This window comes from Ischnura elegans, chromosome 9 (genome assembly GCF_921293095.1).
Source record: "Ischnura elegans chromosome 9, ioIscEleg1.1, whole genome shotgun sequence".
Classification (NCBI taxonomy): domain Eukaryota; kingdom Metazoa; phylum Arthropoda; class Insecta; order Odonata; family Coenagrionidae; genus Ischnura; species Ischnura elegans.
The window spans coordinates 57370858-57388471 of record NC_060254.1 but is presented as its reverse complement, the minus strand read 5'-3'; the positions used below and the strand labels follow the sequence as shown (position 1 = coordinate 57388471).

General features: G+C 37.5%; 5 protein-coding genes across 7 annotated transcripts in view; 3 read left to right on the top strand and 2 right to left on the bottom strand.

The window, feature by feature from the left end:
• Positions 1 to 1424, top strand: part of LOC124165105 (trophoblast glycoprotein) — a 51017-nt gene extending 49593 nt beyond the window's left edge. For both annotated transcript variants that reach the window (XM_046542392.1, XM_046542393.1), the window contains exon 6: positions 648 to 1424. In XM_046542392.1, coding sequence (XP_046398348.1) covers positions 648 to 878 — 231 coding nt within the window. In that variant the 3' untranslated portion in view covers positions 879 to 1424. The remainder of the gene's footprint in view (positions 1 to 647) is intronic.
• A 624-nt stretch (positions 1425 to 2048) lies between these two features.
• LOC124165107 lies at positions 2049 to 8653 on the top strand. The gene is made up of 6 exons (XM_046542395.1): positions 2049 to 2130; positions 2318 to 2488; positions 4648 to 4758; positions 7005 to 7172; positions 8319 to 8478; positions 8563 to 8653. Exons 1-6 carry the CDS (start codon positions 2071 to 2073, stop codon positions 8619 to 8621), a joined length of 729 nt encoding a protein of 242 aa, XP_046398351.1. The 5' UTR covers positions 2049 to 2070; the 3' UTR covers positions 8622 to 8653.
• Positions 8654 to 9014: 361 nt separating this feature from the next.
• On the top strand, positions 9015 to 10424 carry LOC124165106 (peroxisomal membrane protein 11B). The gene is made up of 3 exons (XM_046542394.1): positions 9015 to 9182; positions 9283 to 9398; positions 9554 to 10424. The coding sequence occupies exons 1-3, from the start codon at positions 9127 to 9129 to the stop codon at positions 10108 to 10110; spliced, it is 729 nt and encodes a 242-aa protein (XP_046398350.1). The 5' UTR covers positions 9015 to 9126; the 3' UTR covers positions 10111 to 10424.
• An 82-nt stretch (positions 10425 to 10506) lies between these two features.
• On the bottom strand, positions 10507 to 11301 carry LOC124165108 (U6 snRNA-associated Sm-like protein LSm6). 2 transcript variants are annotated; one of them, XM_046542397.1, is made up of 3 exons: positions 11121 to 11301; positions 10873 to 11009; positions 10507 to 10695 (listed from the first exon to the last, which is right to left on the bottom strand). In XM_046542397.1, the coding sequence occupies exons 2-3, from the start codon at positions 10973 to 10975 to the stop codon at positions 10547 to 10549; spliced, it is 252 nt and encodes an 83-aa protein (XP_046398353.1). In that variant the 5' UTR covers positions 10976 to 11009; positions 11121 to 11301; the 3' UTR covers positions 10507 to 10546. The 2 variants fall into 2 exon arrangements, with proteins under 2 accessions (XP_046398353.1, XP_046398354.1); XM_046542398.1 differs by having other exon boundaries at positions 11116 to 11295.
• Positions 11302 to 14388: 3087 nt separating this feature from the next.
• LOC124165709 (major facilitator superfamily domain-containing protein 12-like) overlaps positions 14389 to 17614 on the bottom strand; it is a 95931-nt gene continuing 92705 nt past the window's right edge. Inside the window, exons 8-10 of the mRNA XM_046543195.1 lie at positions 16638 to 16788; positions 14724 to 14851; positions 14389 to 14599 (exon numbers count right to left, since the gene is read on the bottom strand). Coding sequence (XP_046399151.1) covers positions 14592 to 14599; positions 14724 to 14851; positions 16638 to 16788 — 287 coding nt within the window. The 3' untranslated portion in view covers positions 14389 to 14591. The remainder of the gene's footprint in view (positions 14600 to 14723; positions 14852 to 16637; positions 16789 to 17614) is intronic.

Genomic DNA, 17614 nt, shown 5'->3' with positions numbered 1-17614 from the left:
TGAAAGGAAATAAAACTTTGTAAGGTTCGCTGTTATTTAATTATGAGCACGACCCGGGTTTCGTAACTTGGTTACATCGTCAGGTGACTGATCTTGCATGCATCATACATTTATACACAAAGTTCACAAGTGACAGTGAGGACATCTATCGGAAAGGAAAAGGACTGGTTGAAAGGGCGGGGGTGAGGGTTCAACCAGTCCTTTTCCTTTCCGATAGATGCCCTCACTGTCACTTGTGTACTTTGTGTATAAATGTATGATGCATGCAAGATCAGTCGCCTGACGATGTAACCAAGTTATGAAACCCGGGTCGTGCCCATAATTAAATAACAGTGAACCTTACAAAGTTTTGTTTCCTTACTTCCAGTATGGAGAAGTTTCACGAAGTAAAGCCTGAAGTTATTAGTTATATCATTGCGTTTGTTTTGTATAATGAGGTACCCTTAATTGTGCCCCCTCCCCCCCCCAGAACAAAATCCTGGATACGGCCTTGCTTGTGCCCCTCACCCCCCAGAAAGAAATCCTGGATCCGCCCCTGCTACTCATGACTGAATATGCGTACAATCAGAACTGTTTGCATGCATATATTTTTTGTATTTTTTATTGTACATGCATTGTATAGTATTTCTTTGCTTTTTTCTACCCAGAATCCAGTTTCTGCATCCAAAACATCCGATGAGGAAGGACACAGTAGTGCTGCAGTTGCCATAACAGTCTTCCTGTGTTTGTCGATAATAGCTCTAGCCATTGGAGCGGCCTATCTGAATCGTACGTGGATCAATGCTAAAATGTCCCCCGTGATTCAGTCTGTGACGACTAAAGTTCAGTACACTACTATTGGAAGGCAAGAGGATGAAGTAAGAGAAATCAATGTTTAGGGGAATTGCAACCACTAGGGCTTGAACTAAGAGGCATTTAGTGAAGTAAAGAGTGAAATATAAAATATAACTACATATACTAGTGATGCTTTTGTTGGCTCTTAAGAGAGAAACATTCCAGTGAATTGAAAAGATGAAGAATACATGACTACATGCTGTGATAGGGCCGTGTGAAAAATCAAACAATTTTAGTTTACGTTTCAACTGCTCAGAATGAGCTGCCATATTTGAGTTATGATGTGATATCTGTGAGAAAGGTGATGTTATATTTATACTTAAACTTTGAAAAAGTTTTAGTATATCAAAGTAGGTTCATATTTTGCAATATTTTTACAATTTTGTCTGTGAAGAATTTTAAACATAGGTAGCTTAGTCCTGAAATCATGCAGCTATTAAATTTTTGCTCCACCAAGTTAGTATTCACTCTATGTACTTATAAATTTTTGTCTCATGATGGATTTTTATCTTTTTAAAATAATTTATGTTAAGTTTTATACATGAAATAATTTATTAAAAATCCTTTGTTTATTGAGTATCATAAACATATTTCATTGTTATATTCTTTGATTTTTGTTATCTTTTTAAATATCCCATGGAATTCTCATATATCGTGGTTCGATTTCCACTGGAATTGAAATTTTTCCATGTGTTTTGGCTATCATTCCATCTCTATGCCACCGCAGTATCCGCATTCAGACACCAATGAACTTTGATTTAATTTTTTCTCCACTGTACAAACTAGAAATAGAAGCAATAGTACTCCATTTGGTAAATACTCATGTTATGACTTGATGAGTTCACAGTTTATTTTTGAATTCAATGCTTAAAATTTATTTACCAACATATGAACTGATGGGTAAAACTAATATGTACAGTTAATTATATTAAACAATACTAAAATTATCATACTAAAATTATAATTTATCACGTGGTAAGCAAGAAAATATTTTTCTTCATTTTGGTGGTAAGCATGACAAGCATTGGGAAATATTTGGTTACCATGGAAACCATTGAAAATAAAGGAAATGAATCTCAAATGAATATTGCGTGTTGAGTTTTGTGAGGCAATAGTAATAAAATAAGAAAGCAAGGGTAATTGTGGGAGCACACTGGCATTGTAGTGAGCGTACTCATCACTTAATTTATTTGTAAATATTTTTAACGTTATTTCCGGCTGACAAATAAAAGGAATATGGATAATTTCACATCATTGCTTGATTGCCTTTTGCGAGGCCTACAATTGTCGAACAAAGTAAGTCATGAGATAAATGTTAGTTTGTGGATGATACTTAATCATTTTCATCAAGATTAAGGATGCTTTTAATTTATTTTCATTCTAGAAAAATCAAAATTAATGTAATATTGACTAAAATAAGAACTTTTACCACATATGAACAAACTTAATACATTTTCACGCACCTGTTTTACTTTCTTTAAAGAAAACATTCATATATCGGGTAGTTTATGTTGGTCAGCACACATACCAGAATTTGAATCAGCTATTTGAATACTTCAAGAATAATATTCAGAAATGTAACAGTGCATTCTGTGATGAAAAATTAAGTGGATTTTTATTGATTTATGACAGCCTACTGATTCACATGGTTGAGGTATGTAAATTTCTTCCATAAGAGTTTTTCATTTCCTATTTATTGATCTATTCATATTTGGAGTGAGCCGATACAACACAGGAAGTGTTGATCATTTTGGGTGCTAAATGCTACCATCAACTGAATGGCATGTAGGTATTTCGGCAATAAGAGAAATGCAGGAAATACTGCAGGATAATGAGAAATGATGATAGAAATACTCCCATTTACAAAAAATACCAATTTGCATTTAGATAATTACACATTACACAAAAATACAACAAAACATCATAATCAAAGTTTCAAAGACAAAACTTCACTAAGTTCTCTTAATTTGGATTGTTGGTGATGGAATATATCAATCACATTTGAATATTCTTTACCCATCCCGAAAAATGGCAATCTTTGGCCTATCAGCTTTTCCTGTGAATAACTTTCCATATTTTGTTGCTTCAAAAAACAGGCTACAGGTTTGACGACACTGCTCCACGAGCAGATTTTACGATGTTAACATGACGGTCTGATAGCAACTGAATTTCCGAGGCACTAGGCCACGCCTCCTGTTTGCTGATTGGCAAAGGGAAAGTCATGTGTCGAAAAAAATTTCCTCCCCTCACCCCCATTTGCTTTAGCCACAAGACATCACCCATAATGATAAAATGAACGTACTAAGCCACCTAAATTTCAGCTGCAGAACTAGCTCAATATCCTGTTACACCAATCATTGTGCTGAAGAGTATTCTGGGTATTCCTTTCTCCAAGGTGCATAATGGACAGTAACTCTGTCGTAATGAGCAACTCATTCAAGTTCTGAAAACTGGCTGATGCCACGAGGTTTTTTGGAGGAGAATACCATGAGAACTTGTTGCATCAGCAGGCAATACCCACATAGCAAAAAATATCTTCTAGATGTCTAGAAAATATCTAGAATGTCTTCAGCTAATGTCTAGAAAATATCTTGTAATATCTTCTAGATATTTTGTAGATATGTATCTGAATGTCCACTTTTCCGATATCTACAAGATATCTTTGAGAAGATATTTTCTAGACATTCATATTCAAATTGGATCTATTGGGAAAATTCAGGGTAAATGATTCGCTAATGATCCCAGCCAACATAGGAGGATTTATGGGGGGCAAGGAGGCAAGGCCTCCCCAGATGGTTTAAAATTAGGCTAGAATTTCAACACAGTTTATAATTATGATCATTTTATTTTGTGTATTACAGAGCCTCAATCAGTGGAATAGCGAGTGGGTGGGTTTGGGGGGTCCGGTTCCCCCCCAATTTTCAAATTTATTTTCTTTAATAAGGCAAGAAATGTGTTTTTGTATTTCAGGGGGGGGGGGGTCTGGACCCACTGGACCCCCCCAAAATATAAAAATTGATGACTTTTTCAATTTTTCCTTTTATGAGGCAAAGTGACTATGTTTTTATATTTCAGATTTTGGGATCGGAGGGGGTCCGGACTCTCCCCCTCCAAAGTAAATGTGTTTTTATTTTTCAGGGGGGGGGGGCGGACTTCTGGACCCCCCCCCCCACAAATTAAAAAATTAATGATTTTTTTTCTTTTATGAAGCAAAGTGAGCGTGTTTTAATATTTCGAGGGGGGTAGGGGAGGTTCAAACTCCCTGGTCCCCACTGTGCAACACAAGAATATTCTAGGTATGATAAAGTAGGATATATTATTTAAAGTATCCAAGGCATTGAAGATATTTTCTAGACATCTTGCAGATATTTAAAATATCCAAGACATTGAAGATATTTTCTTAGATATCTAGAAGATATTTTGTGCTATGTGGGTACTACCCAAGCAGCAAAGTGTGTACCACGAGTGACCCTCTGAGCTTCTTCGGCTATTCATGAAATAATAACATTAGCATCAATGTTATTTTTCACGAGCAGTTTCATTTCTATTTTTTGAAATAAATTATTAACTTGATAGCCTTTGCGTCGAAACCAATAAACTGTGATAGCAATCTTAACTAGCTACTCAAAGAAATAAAATGTAGCTAAGATTTTAGATGGACATCATTGTTATTAATAAAGTCACAGCCAACTGATTCTGTGATCAAAATGTCTCTAATTTGCTTCTATGAAATCATTGGTTTTATATTCAAAATTATCATTCCTTTTTTGGTAATATCTCTTGCTTAGTGCTAAACTAATTTTTTTTATTCAGGGATCAGAAGAATCAATTGTGAATCATTTTCAAATACTGTGTGATGATATGGATAATTCAGCTGACTTAAGCAACTTGCGGGTATTAATTGTTTGGCCCCATGTGCCCTATGTAAGTATTTCCCCTCTTTGAATGAGTGATAAATTATTTTTACCAACAAAATCCATCCTCTCTCTGTGATCTGATGTGGGTGGTAGTTGGGGTCAGTTGTAAATGACAAGGCCATTGCAGATAAGGAAAGGGGCCAAGGGGGGTTTTCTGGGTCACAACCCCCCCTCCCCCACCTGAGCCTTTATTACTTTATTTTAAATGTTATATTCTTTGCTTTCATAAATTCTCGAACAAAATTACTGTTTTTGAGTCCTATGAATCATGTTTTCTAGATCAAAAATTCTAAAAATTTCCCTGTACCCTCCTTTGCCCTGGGATGCTTTCCATACATCCTGGAAAAGCCCCAAAACCTTTGGTAAACCCCCTCATTTCAAAATGTCATAATGCAACTGGTTGAAGAGTTCAAACCCCCACCAAAATTTGAAAGTCTTGGGTGTCCTCCAAACGGACCCCCATGAAATGCATTCCTTCTCCAATAAGTGAGCCCCATCCAAAATATTTTTCTGTCTCCAGCCTTGCTCAAAGGTTCCTGTTGCATGGGGATGATCTGGCACGTCGTAAATAAATTCTACCACCATTAACGTATCACCAGGTGGGTTGGTTTATTTTGGTAAATGAATAGCATGGACAAGCTCTACAATGTCGACCATAACTCTCATCGTGCCCGGACTGTCATGGCATCAGATTCTCTCCTCTTCAGTCCACGTCTCCTCTCCCCAACGCCTTCTCATGGTAGCTGGCGGGAAAACAGTTGAAATGCTTTCTGCTAGTCCGCCACAGTTCCCATTGGCTATTAATTTACACCTCTTAGTAAAACCATTTCAGGGAAGGGACAAAGGCAGCTGCGGCAGTAGATCAGCAATATGCTACCCCTCTATACACGATAACCTCTTTCCCCTACCCCCAATGAAATGTGTGAATATGTAATATTTCCTCTCCCTTTAATAAAATTTGAAGTGGACACTTCTTCCTACCACAGAATTTATATTAATCACCCTGACATCGAGACCCTGCATTGAGGACACCATCTTGTTCTCAATGAAGAATACCATCAGTGCAATTTGCCTTTCCTATGACATTGTATTCCGAACGTATCAATCTCTTGAACAGAGAGAAACTCTTCAAGCATGCAGGATAGCACTCTTTGACATAGAGCACACAGTTCGAGTAGCATGCACATGAGGAAAACAGCATTTTCTCACTAGATGATAAGGATCCCTCTGAATTCTCTCTCGTAGTGAACTCGCCAGGACATGCCATGGTGAGCAGTAAATTATCTCTATTCAGGAAGGGAATTACAAGTATGACAGATCAGTAGAGAAAAATCACTCAGTTTTCAGAAAGGATCCTATGAGTTTTATTTTCAACTATTCAATGGCTTCAGCACTCAAGCATCAGCTGCCACTGGCACTAGACCTCTTGTTTAATGCTTGTGGCTTTACTTTGTGGAGCTATCTATGGTAAAGGTATAGCAAATGCACTTGGTACATTCCGCACTGAATATTTATCAGCATCAAGAATGATTTCGACAATCATGTTGTTATAAAGGTACAGATTCAAGTGAATTCTGTAAATGCTTTTAAATGAGGAAGGTCAGAGAGGATGGGGGACATGCAAGGAAGGCGAGAAGAAGGGAAGGCAATGATAAGTGAATAGTTTTTGTTAACATTCACCTCTTATGAATTTGTTACAGTTTAAAATGTGTTAACTCGAAGTGCGAAAGATGCACAGAGAAAAAAATCATCCACCTTCACGATACCACCGAGATACGAACCCGGATCCCCCGATTTCCGGTCGAATGCTTTAGCCAGTTAAGCTACCGAGGCGTCATTCTTAGTATGGATATTTGTGGACACTACCGGACAAGGTGTGGCTGGACTGCTGGGCATATGATGCCACAAGCAGTCCATATCGTGCGCACAGCGCCACAGCCGGAGAGCAGGCCCGGGCATAGAACACAAAGAGGTGTTCGATCTTGACTAGATTTTAAAGTATACTAGGACTTGCCGCAGTGATAACTTTTATGGGAGTCACCGGCAATTCACAATCGTGCGAAAGATCCACAGAGAAAAAATCATAGAAGAGTCATGTTGGAGTAAGGATACAACTTTCTTTTTGCCTTATCATAGATCTTTAAAGCTAGATTCATGAAACGAAATGTGCGGAGAATTAAGTACAAAGTTGGGAGTTAATCAATTCATCTAAGTTAACGTGGAAATTTTCTGAATTTATGCTATTCATTGCAGAGGAAAACGTCTAATTGGTTTGCTTATAAGGGAACACCCAATGAGTCTGATAATGTCATCACTTCTACTTGCCAAGCTTCACCATTTGTTCAACAATGTCTAAACAGCATGTGCAGATTGGCTGAGGCACTAGACCAGAAACTCGAAAAAGGACCTTCAGGCAAAGAGGTAAGAATTCCTCACACACTACGTCATGATGTAAACATTCATTCTAACTACTTATCTTTTATTATGAAGAAAATACCCTCAGGACAAACACACAAGCCAGCTAATGACTGGGCTATTATTTGCAAGTCCTCGAGGGACACATATGTCGAATCAAAAGATAGGGTTCAGGGGTGGTTCAGGCCAAAATCCCCTGAAATGTAAGTCAAAACTTCGATAAATGTGAAACCTCTTCATAACGAATCTTGATTTGAGCTAATATGAAATTTTTTGAGCAAAAGAATAAATTTAGGTAATGGTAAATGAGAGGTTTCCAACAGAAATGATGTATGTATGAAGAAGGGGAAGGATAAATAACCCCCCTGAATAATTACCTTTCTGTCAAATGGTATTTCCCCAAAGTTAGATAAAGTATGGGAATATAAGGTAAAACAGATATCTGCTTCTTATAAAAATGGATGAGGAATTGCATTTAATAGCTATACATTGAGGGGGTGTGAGAATGCAGCAGCCCTCCCCCATCAGCCAAAGCGAGAAATGATTTAAGATTTTTGAACAATTGTTACACACACTTAAGTGTAATGAAAAAAGATAAGGCATGTACCTAACTAGAACAAAATAATTATTTTTTTCAAACAAGTAATTGTAATAAATAAGAAAGCAAATATGTAGTTATGAATAATTTTCTAAAAATTTTGATTTCTCGTCTTTTCTGTGCTGAAATGTCACAACCAGAATCATAGGCAGATCTAGGGTGGAGGGGGCGTGCCCCCCCCCCCCAGACCCTTAAAAAATATGCAAGATTTATAATACGGTCCCATTATCATTGTGTTCATTTTGTATTACGAGGTATTCTTGTCCCCCCCCCCCCAGGACAAAATCCTGGATACAGCCTTGCTTGTGCCCCCCCCCCCCCCCCAGAAAGAAATCCTGAAACCGCCACTGACCAGAATGGCCGTGACTTCCCCTCCACCCCATAATAATGACACTGGGTACGCCCTTGCGACATTGTTTTACCTAGAGAAGTATGTCTCACTCTTACATGATTCAGTTAAAATTTTGGAGTTCATACTCAGATGTGTGGTAGTTGAATTATAGTATATCTCTTCATCTGGCCCTGATTTAAATGAGCATTCATTTACAATACAGATTGATGGAAACACGTTGACATTAGAAACTGTTCCAAGTGAGCTGGTTTCCAAATTGCCAGAAACTGGTCAAGTTATGTTTTTAACAACATGCTCGGTCCTACTGACAGTTCATAAAATGCTAGAATCGACCAGCGAAATTCCAAGAATACCTTATTCAGGTAAGGCAACTGAAGTTCTTGAATATTTGTTTTTTTCAAAATCAAGGCATAGGTCTCAAATCATTATTCCATACCTCTTTACAGAAATTATTTGGCCAACACCAAGCAAATACATTCCACGCGACGTGCTCAAAGATCGATGAAAAACGCTTGCCATTTAAGTCTGAGAAGCCACTGCTTTCAGGTATTCTACAACAAAAAATTGTGCACAATTACTTGATATTTTCTGAGGGTTCTAATTTTTTCCTCTGCACTTGGGTGTTTATGCATAAAGTACGCAGACGCATAACTTTGTTGCATGGCTCTTACATATAAGGACCCAACGACACTTGCCATCACCTTTTGTATTTCCGAACCAGGAATATTACTAATATTATAGCGATAGAGTTACCTAGATCAAAAATTATATACTCCAGCCCTAGCGACTGTAGTATCGGGGTCCCATTGTTGTGATTTGTACGTTTGTACCCATCACAACAAGGCGCGACAAGGCGAATCTCGGATTTTACGCTTTGATATTAGCGCTTTACGTTTGTCTCAGTAAGTATATCAGTTGAACAACAGTATTCGCTGTTGACATTCCTTCCTTATCTATGAATTATTGAAACACTTTAAAATTCTGATTATACCAGATTTTATAAATTTAAAATGGATATTATCGTAAGTTTGAATAATCAGACTGCAGGACGTGACAAAATCGTGAGGTGAGAACCTAAAGACCCGCTATTAGTTGGTTGAAAATACTGAATAGTTAGTTTTCTTTAGTTTAAGATTGATTCCATTTAAAAATAATGCATTTTTTAGGTTGCTTCAGTATGGAAGTAAGGCAACTTGGCACTATATGCAAGGTAGACCTTTGGGCAGTCGGTCTGTGGAACAGCTAAAGAACTTGGAATATACCTTCGGTTCATTCAGGAGATGTAATAGCCTCGCATTTAACTTATGTATCTTTGCCACAACCTAATTATCAACTAATATTTTGTGTGATTACGATTTAGTACATTTTAGTGCGTTTTACGTCAAGTAAGTGCTGTTGCATATTATTCTTACCTATGGTTTTTATTTTCCATTTCAGTGCTTCGACTGGGAAGGTTCTTGGATTCCTTGTATTCAGCCTTGTCTACCATTCATCACGCTGATTTGGTTGTACGAATCACCTTAACTCTTTCAAAAATTGCCAGTGCGCTCTTTCTTTTGGCAGATCACATTCTTTGGTTTGGAAGAGCTGGACTTATGGTAGTAGACAGCTCTCGTTGGAGTACTATCTCTTACAAATATTGGCTTTATTCCCTGACCATGAATCTGGTGCGCGATGTCTATGAAATTTGGCGAGGTCTTACAAGGCAAGTTGACAAAAGATCCCTCAGGATCGGCAGTCCTTCCCGATCTTATCAGTGCCGAATCGATTCTGTGTGTCCTGTCAGTGCCATGAAATTAATTCTCGCTTTCTTAAGTGAGCATCAAGATGTTGCAGTAGATACTGTGAAAAACGCATGCGACCTATTGATTCCTCTTACTGCTTTGGGTTACACATCTTTTAGCCCTGGTGCAATCGGCATTCTCGGTGTAGTATCTTCAATCGCAGCTCTAATGTCTTTGATTGATCCAACGAAAAAATTATCCCCGTCTTGATGCTTCGTGTTACGTATTGTTGTAATTGGCGCGCACATTTTCCTATGTGGTTCATGGATATTGGGTGATAATTTAGGAATTGTACATGATGGTATATATTCTAGAAATTTAGGTGTGTTACGCCATTGTCTATAAATGATACTCGGGTTGACTGGTGAGGTTTTTGTTTTCATTCCATGAGGAATGGAGTTAACTATTGTTCAATTTTTATCATGATCATTTAGTATTTTTGTACAAATTGAAGTTCCACTTTGTGATAACACTTGTTAATCGTACACATTCCACCAATAATTTTAATAAAATATGAAACTTCAGCTTCTTCATTCAATTTGTGTACGTATGTACCACCAACTCTTTGAAAGATATACATGGACAGCTTAAATAATAACATAGAAGTTATTGTTGAAGAGCTTTAATGACTAAGCTACAATAGGACCTAAGTTCTTCTCTTAACAGTGCTTATGTACAATACATTATTGCCTCTAATGAAAGCATCACCATACTTGTTCTGCAGCTGACCATTCTCATATTCTTCAGTTTGCTCTAAAGCTATGTTCATATACCCATCCAGGCAGGCAAGAACTCCTGCAAAGTAAGGAATCAAATGTCAAACTGAGCTATTGCAATCATACTGCGAGGACTGTGCCGCAGAATAGAATGAAAGAAAATTTCCGCACCAGAAAAGCCATTAATTGGTTCAAAGGTGGCTTATCAACTAGACTTTGTACTAAAACGCCGAATTAAATGTAAGAATTGTAATACCTCGATAATCCACGCCGCTGTTAAGTTTCACAACAACCGGCCTTCCATAAATTTGTTGAATGAATTGATTCAAGGAATCCTTCCTGTTGACTGAAGTCGACATAATGGCCCGAGTAGATACCACTCGCCAATTAGATCTGAAAACATCGAAAAATGTCATTTAAACACGTAAAGGGACCGGGGGATCAAGAACAGTATAAACTTTAATATTATCTACTTAAGGAATTAGAGGTAATTTCATACCTTACCTTCCAAAATAACGACAAAATATCAGTGCGCACAGCGGATACGAGAAACTTCACCTCCTCGCTACATTCACATCACTTATTCTCCACGATTGCGTTAAATTACGCCTTCTCAAGTCTGCAGTAAACAACTCTGATACGAATGGAAGCGCATTGGCTGTAATCGCAGGGCTGCCAACATACTAATTATGAAATGCGAGGGACATGGTTTGTCAAGATGTGTCGGTAGGTTTCGTGTGCCTACTTTGCATTTGTATTATTGGACTAAAATAGGAAAATCCATCTTCAATTTGCTGGGCATTACATTCGTGTGTCCATGGGAATGGGTGTTAAAACGCGATTACTGTTGGATGTACTGGTTTGATTGACGCTTGTCGCTTTTCCTTTCGGTAGTTTAGGCGCCAACTTCGAATGAAACGCGTGGTGTGTACGAATCCATTTATGATGCTTTGTTGATGTAATCCATGGGCGTATCCAGCGAGGGGCAGCGGGGGAGGGGGGTGGCAGACCATGGCTTGCCCCCCCTAGTTATGATTCTGGGTACGCCCTTGATGTAATCATTTAAATTCGTAAACGTAACATTTATTAATGATCATTTTCGGGTTGCTCACACTTTTAGAAAAATGAAAAACATATGATTGCAAGAGTGGAAATTAAAGTTGAATGAATGCCAGCAAACAAAAATGGAAGTAAGCATTGAGATACGTCTTGGAATCCTGAAACAGTTTCCTATCTTTGCTCCTGATAAATCCTTTTCTTCTCCAACCAAATTGTTTCTATCTCACCTCTGGAATACCCTTCTGCAACTTCCACTGCACAGCTCTGGCAAAAGATGGTGTTGCTGCAAAATGGACAATTCTAATACATTAACCACATAACTCCCAAAATAATTCTGAACGGGTTAGTTGGGTTGTATTTTGTGTAGGGTTAAAGCAAACACTTTCTAGTTGCTACCAACACTACCACTGCACTTTCACCTTCCCACCAGTTTCATCTTATCATGTAGCATCTGAAGTTTTGCCCCTAGTTTTTGAGATAAGGTTTTGGCAATGGATGAGTTCATCACTTGCTTGCTATCCTTATATGTGTGTGGTCTGTGCCTCTTCTACCTTGTCTGTTTCCTGCTCTACCTTTTATTTTTCATGAACTTGCATAATTATTAGAGATGTGCGTGTTTTCTGAAAATAGTACATACTGACTAATTTCATCCCACCTCAAAGTAGTATTTGCTCAAATTAAAGCGATAGTGTTTTGTTATGAATATTGCCCAATGCCTCCAATGGGTTACAAATCCATGCACTTGAATACCGTAGCCAACCACAATAGCAATTGACTAGACCAAGACAATAGTTAACTAGACCAAGGTGAAGACAATCGGTGAAGGACAAGTGGAAGGGAAGAAGGGCAAGGGATAGCCCCAAATAGGGCAGGTGATAAAGGATGTAAAAGAGAAGAAATAAGTTGCTATGAAAAGGTTAGCAGATTAGAGAGAGATATGGAGAGCTGCATCAAACCAATCATAGGATTGTTGACTATTGATGATGATGATTGCCCAATGATGCAGTCAGCAGATGCCTCGCAGAATATGTTGTTGGCGAATATGAGGAACTCATGATACAATTATTCCTGAGATATCTTAGAGAATAATCTTTGCTCACTTTCCATATTGTATTTATTTGTATCATGTATGCCTTGCTGTTGTGTCCATTTATATTTTGTGTGCAGCACTCATTGAGGAATTTCAATTTTTTTCTTTTAAGTAGTTTGCTTCTCCTACCAATCCCTCTCTCCTTGCCTCTTCCCCTCTATCCTTTTCCTTAGTCATCAGGGGCACAGCTATGAATTAAGGCTATGGGGGTTTTTAGGTGCAACTAATACTTGGGGGTGTGGGGTTATTGCATTGTATCTGGGGGCCCTCCTCCAGAAAAACTTTAAGATTAATGGTTCAAAATGGCGAGTTTTATGGCTTTCGGAAGGATATTTGATTAATCCTAACATTATTCTATAAGTAATCCTATTCCAAATAAGTAAAATGGATTAAACTTAAATATCTTTCTGAGCTCTTGGGGGGGTTTTATCCCCCCCTTGCTGCACCACTGCCTTCCATGAATACCTTCCCTCCTTCTTGCTCACAGCAGGCGGGGCTGGGCAAAATACTGGGCGAGGAGTATTTGAAATGCAAAATACCAAATAACTTTGACTTGGGTATTTGAAAAACAAACTACGAGATAGTATTTTTAAATGCCTCTTAAAATACAATCTTTAGGATTATCTGTCTAATCATGTGATTACTTGTAGGATCTTGTTCTTTTCTATCTCTTACGCTGATTCCACAAAGAAAATCAGGAGCTCATTCATGGTTTTTGTGCTTTATTCATGATTTTATGTCCCTTATCATCATTCATATGGAACAGTCAATGATGTAAACATAGATTAAATGATACATTCAGTAAATTTGGAGGAGCTAAATAGGACTTCTGAATTTAATATTCTGTTTAGTGTTTGTTCATGAAGTGTACATGGCCAACTGTGCAGGACCTATTCAGAGGGTGTTCTATTTGTGGGCTGTTCATGGGTGATAAGTTGTAGCTGTATGAACGGTTCCTGCACATTTAGTGAACAGAGCAGAAAATTTGTGAAGCATTCGTACAGCTTTTCCACAGCCCCTGAACATTTCGGTGAAAGATTCCCTTTCATCAGCGAAAGCATTAGTGGAAGTTAATTAACGTAGATAGAAAAATCACATCTGACTTCAATTTATCAATGTAATTAAGAAACAACAATTTTCTGTCAATACATTAAGTTTCTTTGTAATTATTTTAATCAAGTTATTAGCGTATTGACTCAAGTCACTTTAATTTTGACCCAGCTATGTTTTATATGAGCACTCAGCTTTGCGCCAGGCCTACATGCTGGCTTTCCTGTTTTTTGTGTTAGATTTTTATTAGAGTAGAATAAACCTCTTGCTCTATTAATTTCAGTTCATTTTATCCAGTTTTGCTTGGAAAAATGCATTTTTAGGTAATGGTCTTACAGAAAACAGCATTACATAATTAGTGTTCTTTAAAGGATGTTCAAGTATTACTTTAGCACTCCTTAGTAAGGGGGAGATGATGAGTTTACTTACTTTTGGGAGAGACAGACGTCAAAAATGGCCAAAAATAGGCTTATTTAATACATAATTAAGATGTCTTATGGTTAATATAACCTTGCACGATTATGCTTGTCATGTTTATTTTTATGGGAAGGTAGAAAATAAAGTTTAAAAAAATAGGTGGTATTAAGCTGTTTTGTATAATTGATGTCTTAGAACAATTAATTTAAAATTTGTACAAAATTACCAGTAACAATTCAATGATTTTTCACATTTATTAAATGGCATACTGCAAGGAATGACGTTCTCTGAAACATCTGTTGCAAAAGTATCTCATCCATAAGGACATAGCTGTAGAATTTTTTGCCTTGGAGTGCTGCTCAGTTCCCTGAAAAGAATGATATTCTCTTTGATGCATATTTTGTAATAGTGGACTGTGAAATTATTCTAGGAATCACAAACTCAGAAAAAGTTTAATGCAAATGGTGAAGGATCACTATTTTTATTATTACCTCGTCTGCTTCCAACTTGAGTTGTAATGAGTGTTGCTAAGGAAATTAAACCGAGCAGTGCTGTTCCTCCGCAAACAAAGGCTAATGCATCACGGTAGTAGTTTGGACACGAGTCTCCTGTGCATTTCCTGAAAAAGATATTACAGAAATATTAATCACCATCATCTTTGACATTGAAAAATCTTAGCTATACAAATAAAAGTCTTTTTTTAGCTTAATTGGGTTCATTGTGACATACTTTATTATACCATTGCACTGTTTTGGATATTTTTTGGAGTTCAGGAGTTGGAATGTTTAACCTTCCGTCGGGCACAATGAATCTGGCAGGCTCAGTGCAAGTGTTTTTTTCATTTCTCCTATAGACCCTTTATAGTCACAGTAGCTGTTTGTTTTGGCACTTTCTATGCAGCCTTTTGCTTTTCGCATTTATGCCGACAGATCAGTGGCTGATTATTTAGCATAATTAAGCAAAATAATAATGGTAAAATAGAGCAAAATGAAAACTTTATGAGCTAAATAAGTTATCAAAATAAAAAACTGATCATATTGAATACGCATGCTAAACTACTTTAATTATAATAATGCTTAATATCCTAGAGAGCTTTAAATCACACCTTGCTGGATCGGTCTGGGGCAGGGTGATGGCGTGTAAAGGGATCTATGCATTGCACGATAGACATCATTTATGTGTTAGACTACACTAATAATGGTGCTTTAAAGGTTAAAGGTGTACCACTGAGCCGTGCTAAGAATTAATAATTATTTTCACATCTGTGCCCGTTAGGCACATTGCACCTGAACTAAGCAATTCCAATATGTATTGCGCCTGATGAAAGGTTAAATGACATACATTATATGACCATCTGGCTTCATCTAAAAATATTTTTATTAAATATAATATGGAAGCACTGTTTAATATGATTCCTAACTTACCATGTGTACATCATTGACATGTCAGTGGACAACAACATTAGAGAATATTCCATTATGATTTGCAATGTCCCTGGGATCAAGATGGAATTTACCTGGTACATATATCTCCTGCTGTGTGTGTTGCACTCTGGTGCCCTGCGGATTTAACTACATATGTTTCTTGTGGAGAAAATTATATAATATTTGCCAAGACCTGCCCTGACCACCAGGGATGTCGAATTACAAAAAATATTGGGGGGCCTGAACAAGGGATCTAGCCCCGGGAAATTTTATAAGTAGTGAGTTTTAAGTTTTTTAAGCATTTTAGAAGAGTCATATGATCGACATTAGAGCCCTGATAACTCGAATCTCGATATCTGGACGCTCCGGGGAAAATCAACAAGCCTGACACATTTTTTCCTCACACCCATAATGAATTTTGAGGGGGCTCGGGCCCCTCAGGCCCCATGGAGTCGGCGCCGCTGCTGACCACCAAATGAGGTTGGGTGAAATTTGGCTTGACCCTTTCTCCTCCCTAAAATGCTTCATGTAATCAGTGGACTAATTTTCCCTTGAAAATGTTGAAGTAGCAGATTAATCCTTTTGGTGTTTGTCTATTTTGCCTGGTATGCTGAAGAATGCCAGGGCTTTTTTTTACCCAAATTTGTAGGTTTGAATTTAAAAATTTATACAAAGCCTAATACATATACATTTTCTGAAACTATTTTTTTAAAATTCGCTTCCAATACTTATGGGTATGTTAAAGCGTGACAGATACCTAAAAAATAGTTACAAAATATTTATGAAGGACAAAAAATAAAAGGTGTGTGTGTAATCACTTTTTTGTCATTTGTAGTGTTATCAAATTTTAATACCCAAGGTGATATTTAAATGATATCACCTCAAGGATGAAGACCTAAAAGTTACATTGGTGATACAAAATTGATAAAATTTAGCTTTAAAAATTACATATGATGCTGTTTATGGATCATCATTGCTTACAGATTTTCGATGGTCATGACTGCTATTCCATTGAATAGCTTATCTGCAAAAGTGACAGCACTGTAGACGGATGCTCCACTCTCCGTGTTTGTTCCAATGAGATCAGCCGTGATGCAAAGGCTCGTCACAAGAGTGATGGAGCTGCCTCCACCTGTTCACAGTGGAAGGAAATGAATCAGCATATTTCACTAGCAATTCTGGGAACTTTTTGGGGAAAACTGCGAATAAAGTACTTTTCCCAAATAAGATTAATTTCTGTCTAGGTCACTTTTTGGAAATTCATCATAGCAGACAAAGAGACTACAATAGTAATGTTCCCCATTTTTTGCTATTTTACTCAACCAATAGGGTAGTTTCCTTCATCAAAGAAAACGAAAGGCATTGATTGCAATTAGTTACCCACCGTTAGTGTATTCATAATATACAAATTATTTGGTTTTAGAAACCCCAGTTTAGACGAATGGCAATGGTCAATTTTAACCGCATTTGAAAAAGGCCAGATTGGCACCCATGCGATGCCACTCCACGTGACATCAGAGGGACCTAGTTTCTATACGAGTAGATAGGAGTTTTACATCGTCTGAGATTACCAATGCATGCATGAGGCACAGAGCTCAGGGAAACATGTTTTAATAATCACCTCTTAAAACTGCGTAAGGTCAGAAAGTTTTCTTCGTTTGATAAGGTAATAATAATCCTTATTTAAGCCAAGCGTTGCCTTATAGTAGGGTACTCTGCTACCTGCTAGCAGCCTGCATCGTATCAGCGCTCAAAGCCTCGCCCCATGGTCACCTCACATGGCAACAGTGGGTACCAGAATGACGTCATACAGGCTTTTTCCAGCATTCATACTTACCCGTCGCCTTTTCGCGTGCTTGAAAATTTTCACTTTTCATTTTATCGCGAAAAATGGATATTGTCACTTAAAAATCTAAAAGTGTGAAATACGTACTCCAGGAGTAATAATCTTTCGATTT

Excerpts from the sequence above, each read along its gene's own strand:
- LOC124165107 (XM_046542395.1), top strand. The coding sequence starts at position 2,071 with ATGGATAATTTCACATCATTGCTTGATTGCCTTTTGCGAGGCCTACAA. Across the intron at positions 4,759-7,004 it reads TTTGGCCCCATGTGCCCTAT|AGGAAAACGTCTAATTGGTT; the intron begins GTAAGTATTTCC and ends TATTCATTGCAG. Across the intron at positions 8,479-8,562 it reads TCCAAGAATACCTTATTCAG|AAATTATTTGGCCAACACCA; the intron begins GTAAGGCAACTG and ends ACCTCTTTACAG.
- LOC124165106 (XM_046542394.1), top strand. The coding sequence starts at position 9,127 with ATGGATATTATCGTAAGTTTGAATAATCAGACTGCAGGACGTGACAAA. Across the intron at positions 9,183-9,282 it reads GGACGTGACAAAATCGTGAG|GTTGCTTCAGTATGGAAGTA; the intron begins GTGAGAACCTAA and ends TGCATTTTTTAG. Across the intron at positions 9,399-9,553 it reads CTTCGGTTCATTCAGGAGAT|TGCTTCGACTGGGAAGGTTC; the intron begins GTAATAGCCTCG and ends TTTCCATTTCAG.
- LOC124165108 (XM_046542397.1), bottom strand. The coding sequence starts at position 10,975 with ATGTCGACTTCAGTCAACAGGAAGGATTCCTTGAATCAATTCATTCAA. Across the intron at positions 10,696-10,872 it reads CAGCGGCGTGGATTATCGAG|GAGTTCTTGCCTGCCTGGAT; the intron begins GTATTACAATTC and ends CTTACTTTGCAG.